The sequence below is a fragment of the Priapulus caudatus genome, unplaced genomic scaffold, assembly GCF_000485595.1.
Source record: "Priapulus caudatus unplaced genomic scaffold, Priapulus_caudatus-5.0.1 Scaffold420, whole genome shotgun sequence".
NCBI lineage: Eukaryota > Metazoa > Priapulida > Priapulimorpha > Priapulimorphida > Priapulidae > Priapulus > Priapulus caudatus.
The window spans coordinates 104,433-114,318 of record NW_014577481.1 but is presented as its reverse complement, the minus strand read 5'-3'; the positions used below and the strand labels follow the sequence as shown (position 1 = coordinate 114,318).

The 9,886-nt window shown below is 46.6% G+C and overlaps 1 protein-coding gene across 1 annotated transcript in view; it reads right to left on the bottom strand.

Moving 5' to 3' along the window:
* Positions 1 to 4,150: 4,150 nt before the first annotated feature.
* Positions 4,151 to 9,886, bottom strand: part of LOC106810214 — a 45,632-nt gene continuing 39,896 nt past the window's right edge. Inside the window, exons 6-8 of the mRNA XM_014813498.1 lie at positions 5,864 to 6,089; positions 4,490 to 5,290; positions 4,151 to 4,159 (exon numbers count right to left, since the gene is read on the bottom strand). Of these exons, the coding sequence (XP_014668984.1) occupies positions 4,151 to 4,159; positions 4,490 to 5,290; positions 5,864 to 6,089 (1,036 nt within the window). The remainder of the gene's footprint in view (positions 4,160 to 4,489; positions 5,291 to 5,863; positions 6,090 to 9,886) is intronic.

Sequence of the window (9,886 nt, the reverse complement as noted above, 5' to 3'; positions counted from 1 at the left end):
TGCAAATGAATCACTGCAGCTTCCGTCGTCGCTGTAACATCAGCTGTTGCTGTTTGCTCTCGTCTGCTGCGGGCTCTACACTATCTTCCCCCCCTCCCACCTCCCCCCACGCCAATTATATACGTGTTTTTCACGGGGATGTTCGTACCGACGGTGTTTTCCCCGTATAGTGATGATCGTTATTTGCGACCAATTATATTTCAGAACAAGCTCATCGTTTGAGTCGGCCTCGGGCACGTATAAATAATTCGTGGATTCACCCCCACCCCCTCCGCCGTGGTTCTGCCGCTCCGACGTGTCTCTTGCATCATGTACAGTACACCCACGCACGCACACACGCGCGCGCACACACACACGCACGCGCACACGCACGCGCACGCACACACACGCACACACACGTACACACGCACGCACACACGCGCGCACACACGCGCACACACACACGCGCACACACACACGCGCGCAAACACGCACACACACACGCACACACGCACACACGCACACGCGCGCACACACACACGCGCGCAATCTCGACATCCTAATTGCTCTGATCACTTTTGCCCACAACGTGATTTGCTCGGTCTAACACCGCCTAATTGATTTGTTAGCCGGTATATGTACACTGCCATTGTCACCGCGCCTATCTGTGTTGAATTCAGTATTTGAGTAAGGGGCGTGCAATGCCGGTCCAGATACTTTCCTATCGTGTTTTTTACACACAGTTACGCTATACGTTAGTAGAACATTAAATACCTACATTAAATACGCTTAAAGCCTACGCGAACCCAACTAAGTTTTTTTTTCAATCACAAAACACTTTTATTGACTAGAAAATGAAATACCTACATTTACATTTACATTTACATTTACATTACATTTATTTATACAATTATTTTTAATTAATAATATTTTTAATTATTTTTATAATTTTATTTATTTATTTATGACATTTATTTTAATTTACAATTACGTGACGATGACGTGCTGTGTGTGATCAGTAACGGATACGAATTGTATCTCTGCTGTATGCAGCAGCAGAAGGCAACGTGATTCCCGCTCCCTCTACACACTCTCGATCTGTACACCTTCCTAAATGTGTCTCTGACAAGAATTAAAGGATCTCATATCGGTTATTAAACAGAGTGTTTTTTACAGCGGAATTTAATCAATTCCCGCACCGCGCGTCTCGCTATCTAACGACACAGCCACGCGATCACGATTTAATGCTAAACAGAAATTGCTGAGTAAATACGGCATGAAAAACGCCTAGCTGAAAACGATTCTTAGTTTTCAAATTGCTTCCCGTCTCCGATATCCAGCGCAAACACCAGGAGTCGGGCCCTGTTCTCACTACGTGTAAACCCCGCAGACGGTCACAGCAGCATTGCTCGACCCGTTCGTCCACTGAAAATTCAAGTCAGCTAACAAAAGAATTCTAAGCTAAAAAAGAATTCTCCACGGCCAAACGTTTTCCCATCGACAAATTCGAACAATAGTTTGCGTGGGAGTGCATGTGCGCCCCCACCCCCACCCATACGCTTATACATACATACATACATACATACATACATACATACATACATACATACATACATACATACATACATACATACATACATACAGATACATTTAAAATGCTTTCGAACGAGCCTGATGATCGCAAACAAACGAACGTTTGCCTATATGTCTGGAAACACAAACACACTATTCTGTGACTGACGAAGTCTTGAATTTGAATAACTAATATAGGTTGCGTAATAGCAGTATACGCGGCAGTGCTATAGGGCAGGTGTAATGCTACACGTTTACCTAATTTGTCTAGCCGTGAACCTCTGGCGAACCAGAAAAAAAATGTCTCGCAATTCCATCACGAGCTTGCAGTGTATTGAAGGTCATTAGTGACTACAAGCGCACCACGACAACGCCACACCTCAGCAGGTGAAATCTCTACTCGATAAAAAAATATAATGATCAGCAAAAAAAACCTCAGCAAGAAGAGCAGTGTTTTTTGTATGCATTCCCTCGCTTCGACTCCTTACGTAATCTAAAAGCAATCATTCTATTCAAATCCCAATCGATTTAAGATGAGGATCGTGTCCTAATTTACTAATAAATCCTGCGGCGATGTTGCTGTTAGCTTCGTTAACGACGACATCTTTATTCTGGTGGGAAACGCTGTTTAGTTATACCAACATTAATATCGACACTAAAATGTAATACGAAGTAAAAAGCTGTGCGATGGACTACGTTTTTCTTACTCGGTATATGCGGTATGCGTCGAAGCACTGACACACATTTCATGGCAATTAGGCTGGGTAATGCGAGAACAGACGCTTCCGCCTCGCCGCTGCGGCTGCTAGTGCAGCTATACCGCTGTGTCTGACATTTCCCCAGGCATATACTTCTACTGCTACGCATACGCCAGTGAATCTCTTATTGGTGGGACTACACGCAAAGTACGTTTAGTGTGCTCTTTTATGCACGCTTATACATGTGCGCATACTTGAATCGTGGTTGGTTTAGACATATTATGCCTTCAACAAATGCAGAACAATGCTGTATACGCTGTATATTTCGCGGTGGTTTAATTTTCGCGAACGCGTCCCCGACCGCGAAAATAACAACACGCGAAATAATTCATACCGAATAACACCGAATATTTCATAATTCACCGACCGCGAAATTAACCACTCGCGAAATTGTCCGTCAAGTGTGAATTCGCAAAAGTATCTGTACGCGAAAAATATGGCGTATACAGTAATAGACGGTAGCTGAAAGATGTTTCCAACTATATTGCTATGGTGTTCCAGATCCTGGTCTCAACCTCAACTACAATTAGGCGTTTGGTGCTTCCGTTGTTGTACATGTATGCTATCAAGAGCTAATAAATACCTCAATAATAATTAAATCATAATAATAATAATAATAATAATTAGTATTCATTAGCTCTTGATGCTATCATGTGCTAATCCAGAGCTATGACAAAGAAGGTGATTAAACCCCCTGTTTTAGCTCATGCATTATTTGTATATGCGTCAGTCGTGTTGAATTACGTTACACCAATAATTGGCTTAGCAAGTATAAAAATAAGTCTGTGCACGTGCCGCATTCTATCGAAATCCCACGGCAATCTCAAATGTCCTTGACTTTTGTTTACAATAACAGCCATGAATAGACGAACATTACAAAAAATATCCAATTATATCAAAACTGAGACATCAATAATAAAGAATTGATGGCGCCATATTGAAGATTGTACATGACAGCACTCATGCACGTGCTTTAGCAGATTCACTCAACTCCGAGTGTGTGTTCAACTCTCTCAGTGAACACGGTCGAATAAATGTTGATTCTCGTAGTCGAGTCTATTGGGTATTAGTGCCAAGAGCTAATAATACCTCATTACTCGCTCTCGGGTTTTCCAAAGCAAACACAATTGGCGCGACCTATATTTAATATTTCTTTGGCGCGTCACGTGGCGGTTACTACGCTGACTGGTCAATGTCAGGATGTTACAGTGTCGAATGAAAACATGTCATTAAACATTCAGTGACGTCATAGATAACGTCATTTCCTGTTTTTTAACATCCTGTAATGGCCTATGACGGCTCAGGACATCCTATAATGTATATTAATGTCCGTTAGTGTCCTATAACGTCTCAATACATCCGACAACATTCTGTCACATTATTGAACATCCTTTAGTGCACTATAACGTCCTTTAGAAGCCCTATAACCACTTAAAGTTTAATTACATCTTTAAATCTTCTTTTACGTTTGCTAACCTATAGCTCCCTCAAAGTGCCTTATAACCCTTTAACATAGTTTAGTACACCAAGTTATACGCAAGTTATACACGAAGTTATATGACACCAAATACACTAGGGGATGCTAAGTTAAAATAAAAATGATAAAGGATTATAAGGGACTTTGCGCGCGCGCGCGTATAAGATAGTGTCACGTGTAAAAGATAGTGTGACGTCACTTGTACGCGCGCGCGTACTTCCTTGGTGTCACATAATACGCTCTTTTACATCCTTTAACATCATTTTACATCATCTATTCTATAGTGTCTTTTAAAACTTCCTTCAATGCTATTACCGACCCTCGCAATGAAACGTTTGCGATGAAAAAAATTGCAATAATACCGTCACAGAGTCTAACGATCACAAGCAAACGAGACACAATACAAGATCAAAGAAGAGACAACTCTTCTTACACATACAACACGAGATGAATCGCGACAGACGACACATATTAGACGTCCGAATGCACTCGTCTTATAGACAGAACTATAAGATAACTATCTCACGTAGAGATAGATACCGATCCCCCATCTCACATGTACATATTCATTATCATTTCATTTTAATGTTCAGTCGTTTACGATATCGACGTGCTGCGCTTTTGATCATTTTCTGTAAAAAGACGCAACATCAACAAATAAAATAAAAAAACTAGATAATAAACAAAATAAAATTCGTCCTACCTTGTTGTCGAGGATGATCGTCGTGTCGGACGTTGTAGAGGGCGCCTCGCCGTGGCCGTGCTCCGACATGAAGACGCTGTCGTCGGGAGAGTTCTCCCGCGTCGACCTCTTCCCGCCGCCGCCTCCGCCCTTCGCCTTCGAGCCAAGGTCGTGCTGGAGGCGACGGAGGATGCCCGCGGCGCGCGAGCCAGACCCGGCGCTGTCCAGCCGCGCCGCGACCGTGTGCGCCGACCCGCTCTTCGCGAGGCGCCCCCTGGCGGGATGAAACGCGAGCATCGCCTCGTCGACGATCTCGCGCTGCATCGCGACGAGCTCGGGTGCGACGTCGACCGGCGCGACGCCGTCCTGGTTCGGCGCGTCGACGCGCGCGCCGCCCTCGAGAAGCGCCGCCACGCAGTCGATTGCCGCCGCCGACGCCGCCGCGTCGCCGCCGACGGCGACGTGCAGCGGAGTGTTGCCGTGCGTGTCTCGGACGTCGACGCGCGCGCCGTGGCGCACGAGCATGCGCGCCGCTTCGCCGGCGCCCTGTGCGGCGGCGACGAAGAGCGGCGGCAGCGTGTACAGGTACTCGGGCGTGTAGCGCGGCGCGTAGTCGGGCCGCTCGAGCGAGCGCTGCCGCGCGAGACGCTGCTGCCGGCGGAAGCTGCCGTGGAACGAGCGGAAACTGGAGTTGCGCGAGCGGCAGGAGCTGACGCTGTGCGGTCGCTTGGCGTTCTGCTCCGGGGAGAGGAGGTTGCCGAAGAAGATCTCGGAGGCGGTGGAACGCCGCTCCTCGCGACTCCCCGGCCGGCTGAAGCCACCCTGCGGAGAGATGGACGATGGTCAGATGGTCGAGAGATCTCTAACAGACGTCAAAAGACAGACAGACGGATGGACAGACGAACGGACGGACGGACGGACGGACGGACGGACGGACGGACGGACGGACGGACGGACGGAATAGACGGACGACGGTCAGGCGATCAAGAGATCTCGAACAGACGTCAAAAGACAGACGGACGGACGGATAGAATGCACGGACAGACGGATAGAATGCACGGACAGACGGATAGAATGCACGGATGATAGAAAAACTGACGGACGGACAGATGGAACGGATGGACGACGGTAAGATGGAAAGAAGGACGGACGGCCAAATGGAACGGATGGACAGCAGCCGGATGATCGAGAAATTTCAAATGGACGTCGAAAGACGGACGGACAGACAGACGGACAGATGGAATGCACGGACAATGGAAAGATGGAAAAATGGACGGACGGACAAATGGAATGGATCGAGGACGGTAACACGGAAACACGGACGGATGGACAAATGGAACAGATGATCGAGAAATCTCGAACGCTACATACAATTCACATCCAAACGTGGCATACCTGCATCGGTGACAGCATGCAGGGGCTGGGACTGCTGTTGGTGTCGCTGCCGTAGTACTCGTGCACGAATGGCTTCACCCCGCCGGCGTTCGGATCGACGCCGTAATGCAGGAGCAAGCGTGCCACGTCGACGGCGTTCGACCAGATGGACACGTGCAGCGCGCTGCGGAAGATCCACGGAACGTCCTGTTCATCGACGGTGATGCTCTCCAGCCGATCGGCATACCTGGCATCGAAAAAGTCGCACCTCGTTATCGTGAGATCGCGCCGTACAGTACACAATCTATTATCCGAAATTCTGAAAACTGAAAAGCTCAGAAAACCGAAAGTTTTTTTCGTGGAGATCGTCTGCACACCAAAGCTTGCGTTTGGCTGCACAAGGTTCACCGCAGAAATATTAATGTGTTTGGCATTACTCGCGCACTTGGCCTCTTGAAAACTTGGGTTTTAGTACTGGCTAGTTGCAGGATATACGGTATCAAAAGCGTATAAAGAAGGAGAGCGTACAACGATGAAATACTGAAACCATGTTGCAGTATTAGTCGAATTAATAAACTTTTCCCGTTTTATTTTGACGAGTCTTTGCAGTATTATTGATCGGCTGTCCTACCTTGTTCATATAAAACAAACCGCATGTCCCTACGATGCCCCTACGCTGAGATAATGAGCGGTGCAAATCTGGTATTTTCGCCGAAAACCGACTCGAGATCAGTGTTTACTGCGACTGTCTCTCGCTTTGAGATAACTTCGGGAAACCTCGCGTGTTTTCGTCAATGATTGACAAATAGAATGAATGACGTTTGTTATTGATTGCCATAGTGATGACCCCCACCTGTGCCCACCTCACGCTGGATGTATATAGTGATCTCTGTAGTACTGACGTGAGTCAGCGCTACCATGGCGCTACACAGCTGCGACCGGAAGCAATACACTGGCCACAAAGCGAGAGACAGTCGCAGTAAACACTGATCTCGAGTCGGTTTTCGGCGAAAATACCCGATTTTCAGCGAAAATATCCGATTTTCACCACTTATTATCTCAGCGTAGGAGCATCGTAGGGACAAGCGGTTTGTTTTATATTAACAAGGTAGGACAGCTGATCAATAATATAAAGATAGGTATTTATATAGATATAAAGAATCGTCCAAATAAAACGGGCAAAGTTTCTTAATTCGACTAATACTGCAACATGGTTTCACCATTTCACCGTTGTCCGCTCTCCTTCTTTATACGCTATTGGCGGTATGTATATATCTGTACTGTACTAGCTACCATTTGGAAATCCGAAAAATTCCGAATTCCGAAACGTGTCTGGTCCCAACGGTTTTAGATAATAGATTGTGATGTATGATGTCATCATCTAGTCTGTTGGCACGACGCTCGTGATGGCTCGTTAACTAGAAATCGACTTTAACAGAGTTATCACGAGATCATCATAGAATTTATATCATGTCTCATGTGACATATATAATATACAAATATATATGTGATCATATGTCATCATTGAGATTGTTGGCATGGTGATGGCTCTTTAACGAGAGGAGACTCGCGATCGCATTGAGTCTTTGTGATTTTTAGTTTTTTAGAGTTTTTTGTGTGATTTTGGCAGTCGAGTGCATTTTTCGGCGGTTGCTTACTGGTTGTGTCGTTTCTGAGATTCTTCTGCGGCAGGGTTCATGGCCAAAGAGAATACAAGGAGTGAAGACTTATTGTGACTCAGCGAACCTACAGTGAAGTGTATCGGTTGATGACAAAACATAAATTTGTGAGGTATAGCTAGATCGACTTCAGGTTTTTAGAGGTAATTCAACCTATTTAGTAAGCCGATGACAGTATCAGTTAAAATTTCTATAACAAAATCAACAAATTAATCCTCGGTACTACACACCTATAATGCATCTTCATGAAATTGTATATCTAGCCTGAAATGAGGTTAGGAGTATACGTCTGTCTGTAGATTGTACGTTGTCAACATACTGGCTGTAATTTACTGCATGTTTTCCTCTTGACTGGACATGGTTCTTAAGGAAGCCATAAAGGACTTGCCTGAACAATGTCATGCCATATAAATGCCTGCATCCTTATAACTAAAACTAATATGACATGATCACAGACGTCCCAAATTAAGTGTCCCGGTCTCACCGGGATCCTCCAGGTACGACATGCTGATCCCGGTAGGGGGAGGAGGGAGGGGGGGCTCTAATAGCAAAAGCAGTTCAGTCCTTTGTTAACAGTCAACAAATCCATGTTTAACCCTCCTCTTGAGGGTCAAAAGGTTATTAGACACGCACTCAGACTTTTCGCACGTCAGCGGAAAGTAGATTTCATGGTCCTTTCAATAAAGTGATAAAAACGGTAGGTCAGCGCTGAAACAAAAAAGTTTTGCACGCATCTATATATAAGTAATATCTAATGACGCGCAATACTAGTAAAACTGATGTAGCGAGAGAGAGAAAGAGAGAGAGAGAGAGAGAGAAAGAGAGAGAGAGCAGAGAGAGAGAGAGAGAGAGAGAGAGAGAGGCGAGGAGAGAGAGGAGAGAGGAGAGAGAGCGAAAGATGAGAAGAAGAAGGCGAGAAGAAGAGAGTGAAGAGAGAAGGAGAGAAGAGAGAAGAGAGGAACAGAGGAAGAGAGACAAGAGAAGAAGAGAGAGGAGAGAGGAGAGAGGAGTCGAGGGAGAGAGAGCGACAAGAGCGAGAGAGCGAGAAAAGAGCGAGAGTGAGCGCTAAGAGAGCGAAGAGGAGAGAGAGCGACGAGAGAGAGAGAGAGAGAATAGAGAGAGAGAGAGAGAGAGAGAGAGAGAGCGAGGCAGAAGAGAGAGAGAGCACTCGTGTGTCCGCTTGCGGTGTAACAGCGAAGCGGGGACATCATAGCGGATGCTACGGTTTTTTGCGACGATTTCGAGACTCAGACCTTAATTGCGGATTCGTCATATGTTGCCATAGCGGGCCACACCGGGAAGAAAGGTGAGAGAGCTTGGTTGTAAAAGCAATAGACTGTGTAACCACGTGTCTTACCTAGAAGAAGTGACGCGACAGGTATACGGGGCCGTGGAAGCGGGAGAGGGGTCGGATATTATCAAGAGATATAATACACACCGAAGGGGCGGTGGTCTTTATGGTGTTGAGGGGTGGGGGGTGCTTCGATTCAGCGTCTCTGGTATTCATCTTCGTTTAGGTAAGTCAAAAGTAACAAAGCCTTGTGTTTGCTCGTTCGCTGAGTTCGCAGAGAGGAATGTCATATATGTAGTTTAACTTCAGTTTTCAAACCTATTGTAATACGATGGATACTCGATGTATAATACTTATGCCCACCGATGTAGCTTGTACTATTAAGCCCGTGGCTCCTAACCAGTGCCGATAGGAAGAATAGACACTGAATAACCGTAGAAGATAGCGTGATAGCTGGGATCAGTCTCGCGTCGGGTGGCGCGGCTCCCGGTCGTAGAGAAGAGGAGCGGAAGGGAAGAGAGAAGGAGGGGCGGGAATAGACGGAAGACAGAGGAGCCTTACGTCAGGGTACGACCCATCAGTCTCCAAGGAGGCGGGGGTCAGCCATCGCGAGTGGGGTCGGTCGGCGCATCGCAATCTCTCTCCCTTAGAGATAGAAAAAAGAGGCCGGGCGGAGATAGATCCTAATCCACCGGGGGGGGGTAGCACCTCGGGGCAGATGTACATAGACTCTCGCGGGGCAGGGCCCCCTCCTTCACCCTCCATCGATACAGGGACTCAATAGAAATACGAGACAGCCCTACGGGGGGGGAATTGAACACGTATTCGAGAGAGCCTCTCACGAATCTCGACGACACCCCATCGGATCCGGGGCCTGAGTATCTTATCGCTGCTCTCTCTTCTTCGTCATGGATATTCTTCATCTCCGTGACTCTTCGCTCTCTACTTGAGATCTGATGTTGGATTTACTTATTTCTTCTCTCTCGAGAAGACGAAATGGTCCGGTCTTGGTTCTTACTCTGTATTGATGGATGGTCCGAGGAAGAGAGAGGATCCTCTAGCACGCAGACCACG